Here is a 24,610-nt window from a genome sequence, read left to right as displayed (position 1 = left end):
TTTTTAAAGAAGAAATTTGGACACACCAGGGATGAGCATGCACAGAAGAGAGACCACATGAGGACACAGTAAGAAGGGCACCATCTGAAAGCCAAGGAGAAGGGTCTAAGAAGAAACCAAACCTGCTGACACCTAGCTTGGACTTCTAGCCTCCAGAACTGTGAGAAAATTAATTTCTGTTGAAATCATCCTGTGTATGGTATTTTGTTATGGCAGCCCTAGCAAACTAATACAAACTAAATGACATATAGCAAGTGCTTTAAAAATGGTACTTATTATGTACTAGAGGCCTGGTGCACAGATTCATGTACCAATGGGGTTCCTGGGCCTGGCCTGCGGGAATTGGCCGAAATTGGCAGTCCTACATCCCCCAAGGGATGTAATAGTGTGCAAAGTGGCAGGCAGCCGCTCCCACTCATCCCAGCCCAGCTGTGCCTGCCACAGTTGCCGCTCCGCTGTGGACACTGCTGCAGCTGTGCTCCCCAGCTGTGAGCCTGGTGTCTGGCATCTGTTGGTCAGCTGAGTGGTGCTCCTGCATTGAGTGTCTGCCCCCTGGTGGTCAGTGTGCATCATAGCAACCGGTCGATCGGTCGAACAGTCAAACAGTTGACCGGTTGCTTAGGCTTTTATATGTATAGATAATTGGCAGTTATTATATGTACAGTATACCTCTTGTATATAAATTATTTATGCATGCATTGGCCAATGTGTCTTGGTTGGTTGGAGCTTCGTCCCACACACCAAGGGGTGGCGGGTTCAATTTCCAGTCAGGGCATGTACCCAGGTTGCAGGTTTGATCTCTGAGTGTGTATGGGAGGCAGCCAATCAATGTGTCTCTCTCACATCGATGTTTCTCTCTCTCCCTTCCCCTCTTTCAAAAAAAAATTAGTAGAAACATCCTTGGATGAGGATTAAAAATAATGAAAATAAAATAATAAATTATCTATGCATATGCTTAGCAAGTTTTAGGTATTGATGTGGCTCTGAATTCATGTCTCTTTTATGGTTGTCTTTAGGTTCTATGGGTGTCTGTTTCTTTGTGTGTTTGGCAGTTTTTTAAAGTTTTGCATTCAACACTGCAAAGGTTTCCATTCACATTTACCTTGTCTCGAGGGCCCTGAACAATCTGACTCCCCGGGGCTGCTTTTCCTGAGAGTCACATGACTCACCCTTTCCCCTTTATTCCAATCTCTACTTCAATATCACCAGATCAGAGTCTTCCCTAATCACCCAGCTAAAGAGCATCCCTTGTCATTCTCTACCTCCTTACTTTTTGCTTTGCCGAGTGCCTATTAATTATCTGGGCATTGTGTCTTTGCTTATTGTCTCTCCCCTCTACCACATTTTCACCTCCATGAGGATAGAGGCTTTGTTAATAAGTGTGGTTGGATGGAAATTTGTAGCATTAAACATTGAAGTCAAAGATAATAGCTTTCAATTTCCTTAATGATATAACAAATATTGCAATGAAGTGGTCAAATAATGCTGAAGAGATGCATTCCACTATTTGAGTACATTAGGTTGCCCCAGAAATCTCTCTCTCTATATTTTTTTTTTTTTACTGTGTAATTGACTGCTTTCAGGGGTCTATTTCGTTCAGAACTTTTAACCAGTATCTTGAAACTGCCCTTGGTCCTCAGAAATGGATCCTTGGTAGCTATACAGAAGAACTCTGTCCAGTGGAAATGTACTGAGCACCACATATGTACTTTAAAATCTTCTAGTAGCTACATTTGTAAAAGTAAAAAGAATAGGTAAACTATTAATATTTTGTTTAACCCAAGATATTTAAAACATTATCATTTCAACATGAAACCAATATAATGTAAATATAATTATTATTCTTTTCTATCCTCACCTGAGGATATAATACAATTATTAATGAAATATTTTACATTATTTCTTTTTGGTACTGTCTTAGAAATTTGATGAGTATTTTACACTGGCAGCACATCTTAATTCAGATGGCTAATTTTAACAATTAAAGTGAAATGCACTTCTACCAAAATATTAAAGTTTTATGTAATGAAAAAAAATATTTTACATTGCTTCAGTTTTAAATGTTTAATTAATAACAATTCAATAAAATGAAAATTCAGTTCCTCAATTGTACTAGCCATGTTTCAAATGCTCCATAGGCACACGTGGCCAGTGTATGGGACAGTTTGAATTTAGAGCACGAGACTCTGTCTCATGGTCATAATTGATTGGAGCTGCAGTAGGCTTCAAACCACAGCTCAGCCAATCAGGTTCTTCCTCTCAGGAATTTGAATTTTGAACTGAAATACACAGAGAATGGAGAAATTTGGCTCTGAGTCATGTTAGTGGCAGAATTCCAAAGTGAAGGTCATGAGCAGCTGTTGTGAGGGTCCCCAGAGCTTCCTTCCTTGTCTTCTGTCGTTCCAGAGGCCTGGTTGGTAGTTCAGTTGTTTTTTTTGAATTCCATGAGAGAGCCTAATATAATTCCAGTAAGTTTTTATTTTCCCTTGAGCCAGCTCAAGCTGGTTTCTCTTATGTGTAATGATGTTAATAAAAAAGTAAAATAAACAAAAAAATCTTAAATTTTTTTAAAAGGAGATACATAGGAGAACATAATTATGCAGAAGGATATACATTTATGCATAATTGTCCAGGGTGTTATCAACCCTCAACAGAATGGAGCAGGGTGTAGATAATTCAAAACCGTAAATTGATACGGAAAGAGCATCTCTTTGATTTTGGAATACATTTATGTGAATTGGGGGATGGGGGCAGAACAGAAACAAGATACAGCTTCCTAATTGTTTTATAGAGAATTTAATCAGCATGAATTCTCCAAGAATGACGTTGATCACACAGCAGGTGCTTGATAAATGCATGTTGATTAATTGACTTAGAATACACCAGCTGTCGGTGAAAAAATGTGATCCACAATCAAACCATTTGACAGAAGAAAAGCAGGATGGCTTTTAAAATTAGTAACAATGTGGAATTCTACATGCAAATAATCCAGAGACGCTGTTGCTGTCTTTGGTTTCTTTCCTAGATGAGAATGAGATAATCATACTCTGCTGTGGGAGGAGGGTACTTCGCATCTAAGGCTGTAAACCTGGGTAAGCACATTCTCCAGCCATTCCTTCGGAATCTCAGTGTGTATCTGGAAAGCCTTTTCGTTGCATATGCCAGGTCTGTGTGTGGGTGTGTGGGGGTGGGTGTTGGGGGAGGTGCAGTCATAAATGATCTCTCCTGATCCCAGGAAACTTTGATATTTTCCTCCTCTTAGAATCATATAATCAATATTTAAATTTTACGGGGTAGGAAAAGATCAGTAAAGAAGCTTCAGGATACCAGGTTTTAACAGATGGAAGTGAATCTAATGAAGCCTCTAGCTTTACTGCCAGTTTACAGAAAGTATCAGATAAAGAATGCATGCCGGGATATAATCAGCCAACTCCAGAATATGGACAATTCCACAGAGCAAATGACCCAGCTTGTTTTTTTAACAGGTAATAGATTTTATAGTTATATTAGAAATGGCACAATTCCTTTTGGAGGAGAGTGCCATAGAACATTATTTTAGGCTGGGTTCCCTACATGCAAATTCTGGGGTGGAGAGTTGCATGTAGTTTATTGGAGAGATACCTCTGAGAAAGTGAGGAAGGTAGGACTGGACAGCAGAGAAGCTGACCCCAGTGAGGTTTCCGCTGAGGCCTCACTGATCCAATGGGGAGCTCTGGATCAGGGATGATCCTTCAGAGTTGTCCCAACTTGAGGCAAGAGGGCCAAGTTTTGTATTCCTGCCTCAACCAGGTATTTGATATGAGCTGTCTCCTATCAGGTGGTATAACTTTAAGAGAGGCAGCTCCTTACACCCAAGGGGTGTTCCCAGCAAGGAATTCAGCTGAGAGCCAAGAGCAGTTAATATGCTCAGCAGCTAGTGGATGAGAATGTTGATCCTTGATGAAACACAATAGTATTCACTAAAATAATGTAAAACAGAGTTAAATCTTGAGATTACAGCGACATTTAGCTATTATTCAATGCGTAATTTGCATAATAATGGCTAATTCATTTAAAAACTCAAAAAGAATATGACTTTACCAAAAGTTCTGGCATTTTGAAACTGTACAGATGTTTGGCCCCCAGTATCTGTGAGCACGATCTCTATCAGGCCTGAAAATTTGCTTTATCGTTTTGTACATTTGGCTGTTTTGTATCCTCATTCCTTGTTTCCTTATGTGCATGGCCAGGTATTAAAATGTGGGGTTTCTAAAAAAGAAAAAGTTCTGGCATTTTATATCAATTGATTATCTTCAGTTGCTATATATTTTGATGCAGGGGAATAAATTACTGTGTTGTATTCACTTGTTAAACATAGTCATTATACCACCATTTTTGGAATCCTTGGGAGGAGGGGCACTTTCTTCACTTGGCTCTCGGGCTACCATACTTGATCACCTCCCACCTCACTTGACCACCCCTTCCTAGTCCTCTAATGACTTCTCCTTATCTATGGTCTCTGAATTTTGGAGTACTTAGGGCTTAGTTCTCAGGCCTCTCCTTTTTCTCTTTTCAAAAATCCAATTTCCTAGATGTTTCCATCCTGACCAATGGCTTTAATTATCATATATATGTTGATAACTCTCAGATGTTTATCTCCAGACCAGTTCTCTTCCCTGAATTCCATTCTTACTCAACATCTCTACTCTGGTATCTACACACATCTCGAGTTTAACATGTCAAACCAAGCTTACAATTTTCTCCCACTTCCATCCTTGCAAAACTGCTTCCTCTTGAAGTCTTCAAAATCTCATCAAATAACAGCCCTGCTCTCCCAGTTGCTCAAGCCAAAAATCTTTGACTCATCCCTGAGTCTTTAAAAGAAAATTTTGGCCTAGCCGGCATGGCTCAGGGATTGAATGTCAACCTATGAACCAGGAGGGATCCCCAGTGCGGGGTGTGCAGGAGGCAGCCACTCAATGGTTCTCTCTCATTATCTATCTCTCTCTCTCTCTCTCCCTTCCTCTCTGAAATCAATAAAGAAAATTTTGGATATTATGTCAGTTTAGTCATACATACTTTGTTGGACCTCACTGACAAAGACTTTTTTTCACACTAACAACATGTCTAACAAAACTAACATAATTCTTTAATATCTCTTTAAAAATACATTTTTATTGATTTCAGAGAGGAAGGGAGAGGGGGGAGAGAGAAAAAAAACATCAATAATGTGAGAGAATCATGGATTGGCTGCCTCCTGCACACCCCACATTGGGGATCGAACCCACAACCTGGGCATATGCCCCAACCGGGAATCAAACCATGACCTCCTGGTTCATAGATCAACACTCAATCACTGAGCCACGCCAGCCCGGCAATAGGCAGTTTTAATGCACTGACTGTGGGAATGTAAATTAATATCACTCCTTTGGGGGTGGGGTGGGGAGATGTAATATTGAAATATTTACCAAATGTTAAATGCCTTTGAACTAGTAATTTTTCTTCCTGGAATTTATCTGACAATTATAGTTGAGACGTGGGTAAAAGATACCAGAAAGTTCTTTGCAGCATTATTTGTAACAGCAAAAGAGTAAAAACAACCTAAATGTCCATCAATAGGGGATTTAATTAGTATATTATGACACAACTGTAAAGGCTGATATATTAGCAGCCATTTCAAAAAATGATTTAGAAAATCACCATTTTAGTAGGCTATGGGGGAATAAATATTGCTGGAAGGAGACTTGACTTGGGGTGGTAAACACAAATATAGTGTACAGATGATGTGTTGTGGAATTGAGCAAATGAAACCTGTATAATTTTGCTAGCCAGTGTCATCCCAACAAATTTAATTTAAAAAAGTGGGGGGAATCACCATTTAAAAACCTCATTGTAATTGATTCACACATGGGTCATTAATGGATTTGAAAACTGAAATCGAGGGTCCTTGTAATTCTGATTTGATTTAAACAGTAGTTTTATTTTTAAAAATATTTTTAAATTGATTTTTAGGGAGAAAGGAAAGGCAAGGGAAAGAGAGAGAGAGAGCAATATCGATGACATTATCAGCTTCTTCCTGCATGCTCCCTATGCATCCTGGGCAAGAACCCTGACTAGGAATCAAATTGGCAACCTCTCAGTGCATGGAAAGATACCCAAAGAGCCACACTGGCCAGGGCTAAACTATAATTTTAAAAAGATCATTTTTTTCCGTCTCTCTTCTCAGCACACTTCACTGACCTAGCCTTAGTTTCTCTCTTTGGTGGTTGTTCACTCCTGAAGCAGCAGAAGACAATAATCAGGTTTTGACTAAAGGGCACACGGTTTAAGCTCCAGGCAGGCTAAAGATAAGGACATCTTAATCTAATTACTTTCAACTCTTGAGCCCTGAGGCTGGATGACTCCTTGGCTACTTCCCTTTGAAACCAGGTTATGGACATCTGGACTTAAAAAATGTCAATGTTGCCCTGGCTGGTTTGGCTCAGTGGATAGAGCGTCGGCCTGCGGACCAAAGGGTCCCAGGTTTGATGCCGGTCAAGGACGCATGCCCAGAGCGTTGGCCTGCAGACCAAAGGGTCCCAGGTTCGATGCCAGTCAAGGGCGCATGCCCAGGGTTTCAGGCTTGATCCCCAGTTGGGGGTGTGCAGGCGGCAGCCACTCAATGGTTCTCTCTCATTATTGATGTTTCTATCTCTCTCTCCCTTCCTCTCTGAAATCAATAAAAATATATATATTTAAAAAAATGTCAATGTCATGAAAGACAAAAAATAAAATAAAAGTAAGGGACAATAAAGGAGAAACATGCAAGTGGTGAATTTTCATGCTGTCTGTAATGTGCTTCCAAATGACTCAGCAAAAACAGAGAGAAAGAAAGCAAATGCGGCAAATTTTAACCATTGTGTATCTAGATAAAGGGCATTCAGGCATTTATCATAATATTCTACTTTCTCTGTAGGCTTGACAATTTCTGATTGTTATGTCATTGTCATTGGAACCAAGATTTTCTGCATAAGTGAAAAGAGATGGAAATATAAAATCAAACCAGCCAAGTAAAACTCTGTGATATTAAATTTGAACAGTTTTAAAATGATCTGTAGAGCCCTTGGGAAGAGGAAAATGAAATCCTACTATCTAATCTTTTTTAACAATATTTATGTAGTTATAATATATCAGTGATTATTCGTGGTTTTGGACTTTTAGAAGCAGCCTATGCACAAAACAGGTAAAACTTAAATATAGTTACTAGAGAAATTATAAATGCAAACCTTTATAATGTGAAAGCAAATGTATAAACACAGAAAGCAAGAGGAAGATGGAGAGGAGTCGGAAGAGGAGAACTCATCTTTCTACCTAATACAGTGATTTACCAAGTAAATCAAGAAATAGCATTGTTGCCCAGTGGTTGAGCAGTCAACCCAGGAACCAAGAGGTCTCGGTTTGACTCCCCATCAGGGCACATGCTGGGATTGTGGGCTTAATCCCCAGTAGGGGTTGTGTAGGAGGCAGCTGATCAATGTTTCTCTCTTATCCATGTTTCTATCTCTTTATCCCACTCTCTTCCTCTCTCTCTAAAAAAATAAATTAAAATATTTTTTTAAAAAAATCATTGAATTAAAAAAAGAAAAAAAGAAACAGCATTGTTCAGAATTAGGAAAGTAGCCATCAGAAACAGAAACAATTAAAAGTGTGGTTCTTTCCGGGAAATCAAATTAGGGCTGGGAGAGGGTGGGCCAGTAGACTGCCATTTTTCATGATAAGCCCTGTGTTATTGTTTTTTTATCCATGCAGGTGATTATTGTGATAAAATGTTTTAAAATAAGGAAATTTTAATAAGGCAAGGGAATGGCTTACAATCCATAATGCCTGCATAAGCACAATAGAAACCTGATATTTAAATTACATCAGTTACACAGAGATTTCCAGGTGGGACTGGTTATTAGAGGATCTATCAGCGTGAACAGCAGAGGAGCCTCATGTAGAGCAAAAAGGGAGAAGGGGAGGGGGGAGAGAGAGAAGTGGGGGAAGGAAATAAACTCATTGAAAAATAAGATTTGGCTGTCAGAGTAATTTTGAGAATGGTTCAGTGTAATAATCATATTATTCTCTATCCAGTGGTGTCCCAGCAACTAGGAACTTGAGCCAAAGCTCTAGAGAAAGATGGCTATTAATTTTGAAAAGAGTGAAATCCCTGGAGTCTCTGATTGTGTGAAATGCACAAAACAGCACTGCTCTGCCTTTGGAGGTGGCAGGGAACGCGGCTCTCCTCTCGGCAGACTGGAAACCCAGGCTGGACAGGTACCAAGAAGGAGCCTCCTGGGACCAGGGGACTCCTTGCAGAAGCACATGCAGTGCCTGGTAAATTCTGAGAGAGAGAAGGGCTGGCATTGCTGTGAGTGTAGGCTAAGCTAGAAAAATACTGTTTTCTTAATGTTATTATAACCCATAGTGGCTGCAGCCTGGTGTGGCCTATAAAAACATGATCAGCACAACTAATTTTGTAGCAAAATGCACTAAGGGAGACACACAGTTTTATATTACGAGAAAAGATACATTTAAAATGAAAACATAAATGCTATAATGGTAAGTCCCAGATATAATCCCAGATATAACAATAAAATGGAGTTTTAAATGGATAGAGACGCGAGGGTAAACCTTTCTGATTGCAGCATTATGGGGGATAACATGGGAGCAGATTATATTATTGTTCCCTACTATTTGTTGCCCTGCCTATAAAAGGATTATGTTTACCACCCATTTGCCATCAAGTTTAGCCTCATGACTTGCTCTGGCCTATGGAATGTGCGCAGAAGTGGTGGATGCCCCACTGTGAGCAGAAGCTTTAGGAGACTCCTGTGGTTCAGCTATGAACCAGCGTGACTCATACAGAGGCTGCTCCTTCAGTCTACACCCTGGAGTGAAGAAGACCCCAGAACAGAGCAGTAGCCAACGTGTGCAGTGAGTGAGTAATAAACCTCTGTTGTTGTAAGCCCCTGGGACTTGGGGGTTGTTTGTTCTACAACATAACCTCATGAGAGCTAACTGATATACAATAGGTTGTAATCTTCAAACCCTTTGCTATCAACACCTAGGAAAGCTAGTTGAATTACAGCAAACAATTTTAAGTGCATATGTAAACTCTTCAGGATCTCTAAATTAACTGAAACAAGTGTAAGTGCTTGAAATGTTGCTGCAGCTATAAATAGTTACAAGAAAAAAAAAGAGAAATGTAATAAATTAAAAAGTCTAGAAAAGGAAATGGGTAATATCTTAAAGGCAAGCAAGAAAACAGGAAATGTTAAAAACAAAAGCAGAAATGAACAAAGTTGAGTAATAGGAATGTAGAACCCTAAATACACGTACCTAATGACTATATTTATTTGAAAACTAGAGGCCCGGTGCAATTCGTTCATGGGTGGGGTCCTTTGGGGTGGCCTATGGGGATCGGGCCCCAGCTTGCGCCCCCAGATTCGCAGCCCCAGCTCATGCCCCTAGCCTTGCAGTCCCACAGCCCTGCCTGGCATCCCTCCATGGCCTGGCGCCACCCCCTCACCTGCTCCACCATCCTGCCTGCGGGGTGATCAATTGGGGCGGGCGCCCATCCCCCGTCACCACCGCCACTGGTCACTCTCTGTGAGGCGATCAGCGGGACAATCGGGCTCCCGCTTGCACCCGCCTTGGCCTGGCACCACCTTCTCACCTGCTCCACCATCCTGCCGCAGTCCTGCTCTCATTGGGGCCCATGGGGGCCAGCAGCGCCTCCACTGCCACCTGCTGCCAGCTCTGTGTCACCAATCCCCACCATGTTCCACACCACCCCCTGGTGGTCAGTGCACAACATAACAAGCGGTCGAACTCCCAGTGGAACAATTTGTATATTAGGCTTTTATTATATAGGATTGTTTCTAGAATGTAGCCGGTCCACTTTGTGAGCCCCCTCTTTTACTATTAGACTTAATTTACCAGTTGTCATGGGTGTGATGTTCACTTTGAGAAAACGAATACATTTTTGGTGTGTTAATAAAACATTTAATAAGAGATTAAACTTACATACAGAAACAATTTAAATTCTGAACAAATGTTTATGCTTCCTTTAAAAATAAAACAATATATTCTCTACCACAAACTCTACATCTTGACCATAAAGTTCTCATGATCCAGGTCAGTGTTTTTCAGTTGAGGGTTACAACCTACTAGTGAATCATGAAATCAGTTTAGTGGGTTGAAATTTACATGAAAAAATAGAAGAGAATATGCCTGGCTGGTGTGACTCAATGGTTGATCATTGACCCATGTACCAAGAGGTCACTGGCTTGATTCCCAGTCAGGGCACATGCCCAGGTTTTGGGTTCCATCCCTGGTTGGAGGCATACGGGAGGCAGCTGATTGAAGTTTCTCTCTCATTGATGTTTCTATCTCTCTCTCTCTCTCTCCTTTTTCTCTCTCTAAAATTAGTAAAAACATATTTAAAAAGAAAGAAAGGCGTAGAATTGAAACTACTAGAGTACAATACATGTAGTAAAGATAAGTACTATTACATGAAATGTTAGTTTAGTAATATAATATACTAGAGGCCCGATGCACAAAATTCGTGCAAGGGGCTTGGCCCTCGCAGGCCCAGCTTCCTCCGGAAGGTTGTCTGGACAGTCGTTCCGCTGTTCAGCTGTCCAGCTTAATTAGCATATTACGGTTTTATTATTATAGAGGTGTGTGTTTTGGGAGGATGTATGTGTGTCCTAGTTTGAAATCAAAAAGTATATCTTCACTGTAGGTAGGTTGAAGTCAAAAAATTTGAAAGTCACTGATTTAGGTCCCTGTAATAAAACGTAATGTTCACAACTGGGAAAGCTAGGGCATAGCTCAGTCAGAACTAAAGCTGGTTGCTGTTTGAAACAGGTGTCCAGGGAAATCTGCTATGCCAGGATGATCCTTTTTGTTACTGAATTGAGAGTCCCAAGGAAGCATAAAGATGGTAGAGGCAGCAGTGGGCTTGGGGCAGTGGCTTTATAGGTATATTAGTTTTCTATTGTTGCAGAAACAGATTTCCACAAACATAGTGTCTTAAAATAACACAAGTGCACTATCTTCCAGTTCTGTAGATCAGAAAGCAGGCATGGGTCTCACTGACCTGAAATCAAGATGGTGACACAGATGTATGCCTTTCTGAAGGCTCTAAGGGAGAATGTTTCCCTGCCCTTTCCAACTTCTTAAGGCTGCCCACATTCCTTGCCTTGTGGCCCCCTTCCTCTGTCTTCAAAGCCACCAACATTACATCTCCCTCTTGCCCTCCTTTCACAGTCACATCTTTCTCTGATCACAGCTGGGGAAAAGTCTGCGTTTAAAGATCTATGTGATTAGATTGAGCCTACTGGATATTCTAGAATAATCTCTCCACTTCAAAATCTTAATTGCATCTGCAAAGTCTTTTGCCATGTAAGGGCATACTTTTACAGGTTCTGGAGGTGTAGAGAATGGACACCTTTGGGGACCATTATTCTGCCGGCCACAATGGACATGGGAGTGTTTCATTATTTGAACAAGCAGCACAGCCAAACCTGTGCATGCTGCCTGATTGTAACTGAATACAGGTCGTCTGTGAAATGACCCCTTTGGATTCTCTGTGTAGAACTCAGTGAATGTGTTTTGAATGTTCACCTTACAATCTCCAAGAGAAGAAAGGGAAACAGTTAATCTACAGCATAACTTACTCCGCTGCCTTCACCTCTCCAGTATTTTCCTAGGAGGATTAACTATGAAATAGGCTGACTACTTCAGATCTAGGAGAACTGGAAAAGAATTGTGCACAAACTTAAGGAAATATCTGACAGTAATTTCCCCCCTTTTACCACATGTGAAAAATGGAAGTTATTTTATTATTTTTATACTAATTTCATTAGTCACATAGTATGCATTTCATGATGACAAGTGGCAGCTTTAAAAAAAAAAATTAAGTTCCAGAAATCCATTCTGACTTTTATAACTCTAAAACATTTCATGATTCTGAAAAAAAGTATTTAAAACAGCATGTCAGAGTGGTACACCACAAACCATAGTTATGAACTTAAGAAGTCTACACACACACACACACACACACACACACACACACACACACCCTGTCAAGTAACAAAGTTCATTTTAAAAACTAATATTTTAAAGTTCATACATTTAAAAAATTAAGTATTTTATTATAGAGTAAAACTTTCAAAACAGTCTCTAAAATGACTTCTACATCTTTCTTCATAGAGTAATCATCGTATTCAACATTGCTCATTGAATGCCAACTAACAAAATAGGAATTAACTCATTTTTGAGTCATATAAGCCACAAAACCCCAATGAACTCTAACAAAGCATTTTGTGAATTAGAGTGAGGATGGAGGAAATATAAAGAAGTAAAAAAATTCCACATCAGGTACCAACTGATGGTAATATGAATCTTTTACAAATGCTACTCTATATGCTTGGGTGGAATATGAACGGAGGCTAATTTTGGGACATAACTCTATTATGCTGTTTCATTCACTTGTCTAAAGGCATTAAAGGATGTTAATTTATGTAGCTTTTGTGTTTTTGGTGACTCATTCTTCTTCCCTTATAAAGGAGAATTTACATATAATTGGTGAGCTAGATTTTTTTTCTGCTTTTGAAATTCATTGGCTCTTGCTCCTTAGATAAAAGGAAAGGGTTTTTATTGTTGTTCCCCTATCTCTACCCTCAATTTTAGAGACAAAATGTTTTATTATTTATTTGTTTTTGCTTGGGGCAAGGTGTGTACAATGCTGTCTTCAGATGATGTTTTATTAAGTTGTACACTTGAAATATGTATGGTTTTGTGAACCAAAGTCACCCAATAAATTCAAATAAATAAGATAAAATAAATAAAAGATACTATTTAAAAATAGGCCTTACTTTCCAGTACGCATAGGAGCACCCAGTATAGCAACGTGGCAAGATCACAAATCTCAGTTATTTGGGACTTTGGTTCCCTTCAGAAAAAAGGATAAGTTCCACTAAGTGTCAATTCTATTTCAGATCCCTCTATTTCCCCAAGCACAGTACTTACTAGACATACTAGAGGCCCGATGCACGAAATCCGTGCAAGGGGCTTGGCCCCCCCGTCGCTGCCATGGCTGCCTCTGCTTCGGCCCCGTCCAGAAGGTCGTCTGAAAGGACTTCCAGTCTAATAAGCATATTACGCTTTTATTATTATAGGTAATTAGTATTTAATAAATCCTCAAATGCCAAAATGTTCTAAAATTGTTTAAGCCTAAGGACTGAAAATTAAAGACTGGACATCAAGGAGAACTTTCTTCAAGACCCAACTCTGCCATAAAAAGGCAGGGCTTTTATTACAAGGTTATTCTCTGTGGTATGACTGCTCTGAGTCACACTGTGGATGAGCCTACCATGTCCATGAACATGGGATGCTACAATGTCCAGTAGCTCCTTGGACTGAAGAAGACTGAATGCTGCTTGGATGGGTCTGTAAAAATCACTCTTCTTCTGCTAGACATTTTCTATAAGCTTTCAGTCCTTTTCCTGAATAATCAGAGTTAAATTACGTCTGGCAATAGGATCTGGGTCTATGACTTTGACCACTTCTAAGACACATGTCTTAAGAGCTTATTAAGAGCTATATTTTCCTCAATACAAATTTCTTTGAGCTAATTCAGGGGTGGGCAAACTTTTTGACTCGAGGGCCACAATGGGTTCTTAAACTGGCCCGGAGGGCCGGAACAAAAGCATGGATGGAGTGTTTGTGTGAACTAATATAAATTCAAAGTAAACATCATTACATAAAAGGGTACGGTCTTTTTTTTTTTTTTAGTTTTATTCATTTCAAACGAGGCGGATCCGGCCCGCAGGCCGTAGTTTGCCCACGGCTGGGTTAGACACTTGGAAATGTGGTAATGGGCAACAAAGTCCTTGGCCTTTGGGAAATAGAAATACTGTAGCTTGGTTCATGCTGTTCAGAGATACCCTAACCAGTGGTTCTCAACCTTCCTGATGCCGCGACCCTCTAATACAGTTCCTCATGTTGTGGTGACCCCCAACCATAAAATTATTTTCGTTGCTACTTCATAACTGTAATTTTGCTACTGTTATGAATCGTAATGTAAATATCTGATATGCAGGATGTATTTTCAGGGGTCGCGACCCACAGGTTGAGAACCGCTGCCACTGTTTTATATTACTTCTTGAGTTCACATTACTATTTTGTTAGTAAAATGTTTTCCTAAGAAACAATGCAAACTTAAACTGTGAGTTGGTGGGGACCAAGACAATAAGATTATCTTTTATTAAGATTCTAGACTAATCTTCTCGGTTACTGAGCTGAGGGAGGTATAGCATCTTGTTCCTGCTCCTTCTTGAAGAGTCTGTGAGTCACCTCTCTCACCTCTATTAGGAGACCTCCACACCAGGCTCAGTGTCTTTATAGAAACTTGAGTTCTTTCAGGTACTCAGCAAGTACAAGATTTCAATATTTTCACTAACTGCATTCCAGCCATGGATGATTTCATTGAAAATTAGCTTTTTAAATTTTTATTTATTTAGGCAGCTACCATTATTCGTAACTACTGAAGATTGACTTGAATGATGAATTATTTTATGAAATGATGAAGCTTTAGCTTCAAATGAATGTTCCAACCTCTGTAAAAATAGTACTTTTCAATTTCTTAATTAAAAAATAATTCCCTGAAGTTATTCCTTAATCCTATTAGGTTTTTTGAAACCATAAAGCTTTTCAAGTATACATTCAAATTGCTCCCACAGAAATACAAGAAGCAACACATGCAGTATTGTTAGAATAGTATAACCTCCAAATCCTAAAATTTTAATAATAATGGAGCTGGATGTGGAGACTGCATGTAAAACTGGTATATACTGAAGTGTATATTTTTAGCAAGTTTAAAGTGTAATTACAGTAATGGGTTCAGTAAAATGGCTTCATTTTTGAAAGGCAGTTCAATGATATAGCTGCAATTTCCATACTAAAGCGCCAACTCTATTCTTATAAGTTCTCATTACATTTTTTTTTGCAAGCTCTTCTTGATCATTTTTCACCCATGACCATTTTATTGATATAATTATCCATCATTATACATGGCAAAATTTTCATGTCCAATAATTGAACCAAATTACTTCTTTTTAAAAGAACTAACAAAATTCAGTAGGTTTGGATGCAAAATTACAGACACCTAATGGCAGCTCAAAGCATGTAAACAAAAGGGAACAACAAAAACAGCAAAATGCCAATGACAGGAAGAACAGCTACTTCTTGGAATGGCAAAAGATGGTAGCTCAGATAGGAGGTAAGTAAGAAACTAAATTTTAAAAATGCAAGTATAAATAAACTTGCAGAAGTGAGCAAAGACTAATATTGACTATCAGTTGTCAAAATACTGGCGAGTGGAATTTATTTATGTGTAATAAGAAAATGTTTAGTGGTGAAAACGTTCTGGGTTTTTAATGTACCCATGCTGATTAAATTTTATGCTTTGAAGCTGTGCTGTCCAATATGATAGCCTCTAGCCACATGTGGCTCCTTAAATTTAAATTAATTAAAATAAAAATTCATGCCCTGACCGGTTTGGCTCAGTGGATAGAGCGTCGGCCTGCGGACTGAGGGGTCCCAGGTTCGATTCTGGACAAGGGCATGTGCCTGGGTTGCGGGCACATCCCTAGCGGGGAGTGTGCAGGAGGCAGCTGATAGATGTTTCTCTCTCATCGATGTTTCTGGCTCTCTGTCCCTCTCCCTTCCTCTCTGTAAAAAATCAATAAAATATATTTTTAAAAAAATTCAGCCCCTCCTTTGCACTGGCCACATTTCAAGTCCTCAGAGCCACAGTGTACACAGGGACACATTGGACACATGGCAATAGAACATTTCCATCAGAGTAGCAAGTTCTGTTGAACAATGCTGCGATCCATCATGAGGAGCAGCATCATAACGGAGCTTTATCAATATTATTCATCTGGAAGTTTACCACAAATACTTTTGTTATTATCCAAGCCATGAGTTACTTGTAGAGACAAGATATAGAACTAGATAAAACAGGGCCAAATTCATTATTGCTTCCCTGCTCCCAGAAAGACTTCTTTGGAATGTTAACTACCAACACCTTAGAAATGCAATACTTATTGTGAAAAATATATAGGAAGCCACTTTTGACTTGGTATAACATTTCAGATGCTGAATCCCTAGGCATAATTTCATTCTCTCCATGACTGAGTAGATCAATTGAGAAAACTAAAAGATTTTGACTGCTTTATGTAATAGTATAACCCATAGCATTCTAGACAGAGATAATATTTTATAATGGGGTTGGCAGGCATTTCTTTAACATATTTGTGTGGGGGGAAAAAACCTTCATTACACTTCTTTAAGGTTTTGAGTTATAAAACATCTTTACTGTAATATAAGCATTTATTTATTTTCACTTAAAAAATTTAAAAATAACATTTTTCAGAACTGCTTTAGGAACATCATAATAAAATAGATAAAAGCCATTACATATTTATTCTGGAACATAAGATACAGAAAATGGCTGGATGCTATCCAATACTTTCATGAGCTAAATATAGCTCTGACACTATAATCCAATAAAGATGTGACACACCAAAAACATTTATAGACAATCCTTACTTGTGAATATTAGACACAAAACAAATAAAATGCTAGAAAATCTAGTTCAAAATACACTAAAACCTTAACCCATTGAGGTCAAGGAGAATTTACCTCAGGCTGGAAAACTAGCAATATAAGGAAACTTATTAATAAAATAATGATATCAGTTCAGTTGATTAAATAAGAAAAATAAAATGATCCTCTCAGTAGATACTGAAAGGCTACTAGATGAAATTCAACATCCTTTTATACTCTTATTTTGAATCCTCACCCCAAAATATGTTTTTCCCATTGATCTTTAGAGAGACAGTGGAAGGGAGGGAGAAGGGAGACAGAGAGAGACACACAGAGAGAGAGAAACATCAATGTGAGAGAGACACATCAACTGGTTGCCTCCCACACGTGCCCCCTTTGGGGCCATGATCAAACCTGCAACCGAGGTTTGTGCTCCTAACCTGGAATCGAACCGGTGACCCTTTGGTCCTGGGGACTATACTCCAACCACTGAGCCAAACCAGCCAGGGCCCCATTTATAATCTAAAAACGTATTAATATGTAAAATTAAAATAAACATGATGAGCATTCCAAATAAAAGTCAACTAGATATAGCAAAGATATATTATTTATCATTATTTTATATTTTATGCCATTAGCCAATGTAATGAAGTATGAAAAAGAAATAAGAGCAATAAACAGTGGAAAGGCAAATACAAGAATTTTATGATCTTTTTCAGATTATATAATTGTATAGCAAGAAAATGAAAAAGAAGTAATTCATAGTTATTTTTTTTAAATATATTTTATTGATATTTTACAGAGAGGAAGGGAGAGGGATAGAGAGTTAGAAACATCAATGAGAGAGCAACATGGATCAGCTGCCTCCTGCACACCTCCCACTGGGGATGTGCCTGCAACCAAGGTACATGCCCTTGACCAGAATCGAACCCGGGACCCTTGAGTCCGCAGGCTGACGCTCTATCCACTGAGCCAAACTGGCTAGGGCCATAGTTATTTCTTAATAAAAATAGAGATTAACTCTGCAAAGATCAATATATTTCTGTAAAATTGTCAAAATTCTGTTTGAATATCTGTAAAATAAACCCATTTCCAAGTAAAATTCTTAATGAGTGACATCTATAATCTCTATAACTGAGAGATCTAAAATGAAGACTTAAGAAAATGGGGAAAATATCATGTTCTTTCATGGGAAAAATAAATATCATAAGGATCTTGATATCTTTCAAATTAACTTATAGGTTTGATGCAATTCTAAATAAAACATTATTTTTGAGGCCTAAATTCATAGGAAAAAAACCAAAATACATAAGATATATTGTATTTGATAATAAAATATATCAGATTATAAACTATATTACTATTGTATAATTAAAATATTACTATGGTTAAAAACAATGCCTTTGACTAACCTCCCCTTCACATCCCACCTCCCGATACTAATAGGAAACCAAGTTCCTTAAGACATCTATCTGGGCCATCATGAAGCTGGGTCTTGGTAGGTGTAGATTTCTTCTCTTTTTTCTTTTTTTTCTGTTGTCTGCCATCTGGTGGCCTGAGTCAGAAACTATGTTTTCTCTGCTACAAGTAGCCTAAGGTTGGCTGTTGTTGCTCTTTTAGTTTATACTTTTCTCTGGTTAGCCAAGGAATTAGAGGTGAGTGCATGGGTCAAAGGACACTAAATGACATCTTCCAGTCTTACTTAAAATCACCCCTATATAAAATGACATGATGCCTGGGTTTTGCAAAAATGTTGATAATTGTTGAAGCATGGTGCTTCTTTTGTGTATATTTACGAATTTGTTTTTTTTTAAAAAACAAATTAAAAAGTTAAAAATAGAAACAGAATAAAAAAACCTCATTTTTCTCACAATTATAAGTGGTCAATTATTATATGAAAGAGTCCTCAATCTCACTGACAATTAAACATAGGCAAATTAAAACAATTAAATATTTTTTTACCTTTCAGATGTAAAAAAGCATTAAAACACATAGTTTTTAGTACTGAAAAGATGTAAAAAAATAAACATAATCTTTTGGTGAGAGTGTGAGTGGCTACTGAATTTAGAAGGCAATTTAGTTAACACTGCTGGAAAATTTTATAGTTCCAAAAATATTTCATATCTTTACACCCAGAATTCTACTTCTCTTTTAAAAAACGACTCTAGCAAGAATGAAAAAATAAATGTACACTGATTTTGCTGTAGCATTGTTTATAAGAGCAAAATATTAAAAACGAACAAGAATAAGATATTAAAGAAAGGTATTTTTATATAATTAAGTATCATGCATCAATTTAAAAGAACAATTTTTGTATTAATATTGAAAATATTATTGGAAAATGAGGTAAAAATCCTATCTAATAATAGACAAACATGGTAATTAACTGTACCTCCGACACGCTTCCCATTGGCTAATCAGGGCAATATGCAAATTAACTGCCAACCAAGATGGCGACCGGCAGCCAGGCAGCTGAAGTGAACAGGAGGCTTGCTTGCTCCAGTGATGGAGGAAGCCAAGGTTCCCCGCCTGCCGCCACCCAGCTCTGAGCTGCACTCTAAGCAACTATGTTGCAATTATAGAAGCTAAACAAACCCCAGAAACCTGCTTTCAGCCAGCCGGGCCTCAGAGCTGGAGTTGCAACAGTGTTTCAATTATAGAAGCCAAACAAAGCCCAGATACCTGCTTTCAGCAGCCAAGGTCTCAGAGCTGGAGCCGAGCCTCAGAGCTAAAGCCGGCTCTCAGCTCCAGTGACAGCCATAGAAGGTAAATAAATCCCAGAATTTAAAAAAAAGAAAAAAAGGAGAGGTTGGGAGCTTCAGTCAACAACCGCCAGCCTGAAAGCAGCCCTCAGCCCCTCACCCAGACTGGCCAGGCACCCCAGTGGGGACCCCCACCCTGAAGGGGGTGTGACCAGCTGCAAACAGCCATCATCCCCTCATCCAGGCTGGCCAGGCACCCAAGCGGGACCCCTACCCTGATCCGGGACACCCTTCAGGGCAAACCAGCCGGCCCCCACCCATGCCCCAGTCCTCTATTCTATATAGTAACAGGGTAATATGCAAACTGACCCTAACAGCAGAACGACTGGGAATGACTGGTCACTATGACACACACTGACCACCAGGGGACAGACGCTCAATGCAGGAGCTGCCCTCTGGTGGTCAGGGCACTCTCACATGGGAGGAGCTCTGCTCAACCACAAGCCAGGCTGATGGCTGCCAGTACAGTGGTGGTGGTGGGAGCCTCTCCTGCCTCCTCAGCAGCGCTAAGGATGTCCGACTGCAGTTTAGGCCTGCTTCCCACTGGCAAGTGGACATCCCCTGATGGGTGCCGGGCTGCCAGAGGGATGTCTGATTGCCATCTTAGGCCCAATCCCCCGGGGAGCGGGCCTAAGCCAGCAGGTGGTCATCCCCTGAGGGGTCCCAGACTGCGAGAAGGCACAGGCCGGGCTGAGGGACCCCCCCCCTCCCCCGAGGGCACAAATTTTTGTGCACCGGGCCTCTAGTAAGTTGTATAAATGGGAATGGCTTCATTTTTGTTAAGATAACATGTGTTAATAAGTGCATTTAAAATAATCTGGAAGCCAAAAACCACAAAATTACAGTAGTTTTCTTTGCTGGTAATCAAAACAGGAGACTTTTGCTTTCTTCATTGCGTATGTTCTATGATGTTTTAGTTTCTCACAATCTATATAATGAAAGCCTAAGCAACCGTTACAGCGGAACAACCAGAACGACTGGTCGCTATGACGCACACTGACCACCAGGGGGCAGATGCTCAACGCAGGAGCATGTACTGACCAACAGGGGGTAGACACTTAACACAGAAGCTTCCCCCTGGTGGTCAGTACACTCCCACAGGGAGAGCGCCGCTCAGCCAGAAGCCAAGCTCACAGCTGGCAAATGCAGCAGAGGTAGCGGGAGTCTCTCCCGCCTCTGCAGCAGCGCTAAGGAGCAGCGAGCTGAGCAGTAAGGATCAGCAAGCAGACGGGTGGTAAGGAGCGAGGGGTCCTGGACTGCGAGAGGGCGCGGGCCAGGCTGAGGGACCTCCCACTCCAGTGCACAAATTTCGTGCACTGGGCTTCTAGTGTACATATAATACTTCTCCAACAGAAAAAGCAATAAAGATAAGATTTTAAAGTAAATAAATTAAAGAGTGTTTTCCTGCAATCCTTAAAAAAAAATCTTCCATTTTTAAGCCAAGTTCTCTACTGCCTCCCACATCATATGGTTCCCAGTCAGGATCATCTCACCTCTTCTGAAGGTAGAAGAGGCTTTTGTCATCTTTTTTGGTTTGAGAGTCTTGACCTCAATGTCCTGGGCTCCATATATGAATCTTGAAATTTTCTTTACTCTTTCGCCAAGAATATTCTAAAAGAAACTAGAGCAAATTAGAGACTCATTGGCTTCCTTACTATGCCAGAAGCCCAAACTATCAAGTTTTATCAAGCCCAAACTAGTGGCCTCCATAGGGGTGCACAAAATGATTCATTGGCATTCAGAAAAAAGTGTTAGAATTCAACCTATGCATTTTTATCTTAGTCTTTGTTAATTTTAAATTTGGGGTTTTGTTTTTTAATTGTATATTATACAATTATTTTAGTCATATATGTATATGTACATGTAAATAGTTCATTAGTAAATCTATATTCACATATTAAGGGGAATATTCAAAACTTTTTTTTACTGATGAAATATCTAGCCAAAAATAAATTAGAGGCCATTACTCTTCTATAGCTGCTTTTAAGAGAACTAAAAGCAGATTTAAAGTCCATACAAACATATTCTACAAATTAAGTTTCCTCTCCAAAGTCACCAATATAGTAGTGAAAAGGAAAAAAACACACAGGAAAATAAGTGAGAAAATATAATTAAAGACAAATGCAAGTGTCAACTTAGTAGGTAATAAAAGGTAGAAGGAAAGAAAAGAAAGTAAAACAGGAAAATTTTCTACACATACACAAATAAAACAATGAAAAACATAATAAAGAAAGGGAGGTGAAATAAAAAGAAGAAATAATTCACAAAAGATACTGAATATTTAGAAATGACATGAGTAAGCAAACTTGAATTGTACTATATCTAGAGCTCTTTATTTCAGAATCTGGCATAGTGCTTGGCACATAGTAAGCACTCAATGAATAAAGAAATGATTTTAAGTCATGCCATTTTACACCAAATGAATGTATTTAGTCATGATTTGAAAAGTTACTGTACTTTTATTATTTCTTTCCTACTAATACAAATCAAGCTGCTGAATATTTTATAAGTTATGAGGAATAGAAAACAAAAGACATTGAAAAGAGAATGGAAATTCTCTGGTGCTATATCTGCAAATGCAATAAAAATCTAAAAATTCATTGTAGAACTTGAAGATATGGCAGGTAATTATTTACTTGCCAACTCATGGAAATTTTCTCCATCCCTTTGCTGTTATATAAACCAAATAATCAAGTAAGAATATTTGCAAAGAACCTATAATTTAGAACTTCTAAAAAGTCTTTCTATAGCCAGAATAAAAGTAATTTATAGTGACCTTTTTTTCTCTCTTTACTTGAAAGCTGACTTTGGAGTAGCAATTAGGTAGTTGATTAGTGATGTTTTATATGCTCTGTAAATTACATATGAAAATGACACTTCTATTGCATCAGTATTTTTAGGCCTATTGCTAATAATAACTGTAAGCCATCTGATCTAAAAAGCAAGCGTGTTTTGTTAAAGTTAAAAAAAATCTGCTCTGCCAGGACTCAAACCTTTATTCTTTCCCCAGGAGCAGAAAAGGGAAATGGATTATTTTTAGGCAAATATGAGACACTGTGAGATCATCATTCACATATTCATTAAATGTTCATTGGGGTCTCTTTGTGCCAAGCATTTTGTTGGCCTTTTAAACACATTTGTGCAAATAAAGATTCTGCTTCTTGAAGAACTCGAAATCATTTCTTTAATCTTCCTTGATGAAATCAGCAATCTCCAAAGTATCAGAGATATATTTGTGCGTGCATATACATATGTAGACACGTGGATGTAAAAATAATAAAAGGATACGAGTTACTTAGCATTTAAGCCTGATTATTGCAGGATGCACATTACTTTCTCTTTAAAAAACCACATAGATACAAATGTCTTTAAAAACTGCATACTGTGCAATTTAGCAATTCTACTTTTAGGAAGGTTAAAGATTGGGTGCAAAGATTTAGTTACAAGAATGCTCACTGTAAATTTATTTTTAAAATACAGTGGGGCCTTGACTTATGAGTTTAATTGGTTCCGTGATGGAGCTCATAACTCAAATTACTCGTATGTCAAATCAACAGTGAACGAGTGAGACACGTGATGCTGGGCTGATGTTGTGGCGTTCACTGTGACGTTCGCTGCGCCAACTAGCGATGGGGTATCTGAAGCTGGCTTGTAACCCAAATTTTAGCTCGCAACTCAAAGCAAAAAATCGGCCGAGAGACAGCTCGTATCTCGAAAAACTCGTTAGTTGGGACACTCCTAAGTCAAGGCCCCACTGTAGTACAAGAAAGTCTAGATCAGTGGTTCTCAACCTTGGCTGCACATTAGAATCACCTGGGAATCTTTTTAAAATCCTGATTTCTGGGCCTCATCCTCCGGAAATTGTTTCTTTGTTACTAATGTTGTGGCCTCACCCCATAACAAAGAAACAGAATTTCTGGAGGATGAGGCCCAGAAATCAGGATTTTAAAAAGATTCCCAGGTGATTCTAATGTGCAGCCAAGGTTGAGGGCCACTGGTCTAGATCAATACAGGCTTATTTAAATAAATTGTGCTGTGTTCACACCATGGAAAAGTAAGTGCTCTATAACACGGAATAGTTTGTGTGCCCATAAAATTTATATGTTGAAATCCTAACCCGCAGTGTGGTGGTATTAGGAGGTGGGGTGTTGGGGTCCAGCCCCAGCAGGTCCAGGGGTTCCCAAAGTGTGGACGGAGTTGGCGAAGAATGAAGGACACGGAGACAGCGTTCAGTTGATCAGCATAGCCAGGTTCTCTCTTTATTCTCCTGTTACATCTGTATTTTTACCATTTGATTTTAATCCTATCCATTCTATTCCAAAGGTTAGGGGTTTGTTATCTCCATTCCAAGGTCACTACTCTATTGTTCTGTTAAGGTATAAGGAAGTAACTGAAGGAGATTATCCTAAGTCAGTGATGGCGAACCTATGACATGCTTGTCAGAGGTGACACGAGAACTCATTTTTTTGGTTGATTTTTCTTTGTTAAATGGCATTTAAATATATAAAATAAATATCAAAAATATAAGTCTTTGTTTTACTATGGTTGCAAATATCAAAAAATTTCTATATGTGACACAGCACCAGAGTGTTAGGGTTTTTCAAAATGCTGACAAGCCGAGCTCAAAAGGTTCGCCATCACTGTCCTAAGTAAAGATTATGTAGCTTAAGCGTGATTGTTCGTAGTTAAGGTGATTAACTACCCGCCTGGCACTTAGTTAAGGGGTTTTACTGATTTTATTCCCTTCCTTAGTCCTGTTAATCCCTAACTTCAGGGAAAAATCCCCACCTGGGGAAACAACCTTTCTCGGGGAGGTGGCCTTGGATATAACACATATCGCTAAGAAGGGGAGCAAACATATTAAGAACAGTATGCCATATACGCCAGGTCCCTTGAAACAGATGTTTCTTCCCTCAGCGGTGGACCGGGTTCCGGCAGTGGGGCCTGTGGAAGGTGAATCGGTCATGAGGGTGGAGCCCTCGTAAATGGGATTAATGCCCTTATAAAAGGGGCTCTGGAGAAGATTAAAATCAACAGAGCTAGAAGACAGAGCTAGAAGGAAGCAGCAGCAACGCGACAGCGGCTGCAGGGCTACCCGGAAGTTTTCCCATTTTGCCTATTGGGGCTCCGTGTTGGCCGGCTGGGAGCTGACGTGCCGCCATGGGGTCGTCAAAGAAGCACCGCTGGGAGGAAGAGGCGGCCATGACCACGGCGGCGGCCGGCACTGG

At 39.3% G+C, this 24,610-nt stretch overlaps 1 protein-coding gene across 1 annotated transcript in view; it reads left to right on the top strand.

Moving 5' to 3' along the window:
• Positions 1-24,610, top strand: part of LOC102257289 (U4/U6.U5 tri-snRNP-associated protein 1-like) — a 59,863-nt gene that overhangs the window by 32,540 nt on the left and 2,713 nt on the right. The window contains 1 exon segment of the mRNA XM_014532006.1: positions 3,298-3,485. Coding sequence (XP_014387492.1) covers positions 3,298-3,485 — 188 coding nt within the window.

Source organism: Myotis brandtii, unplaced genomic scaffold (genome assembly GCF_000412655.1).
Source record: "Myotis brandtii unplaced genomic scaffold, ASM41265v1 scaffold84, whole genome shotgun sequence".
Classification (NCBI taxonomy): Eukaryota; Metazoa; Chordata; class Mammalia; order Chiroptera; family Vespertilionidae; genus Myotis; species Myotis brandtii.
The sequence above is the reverse complement of the archived record's forward strand: the minus strand, read 5'-3'. Positions and strand labels throughout refer to the sequence as shown.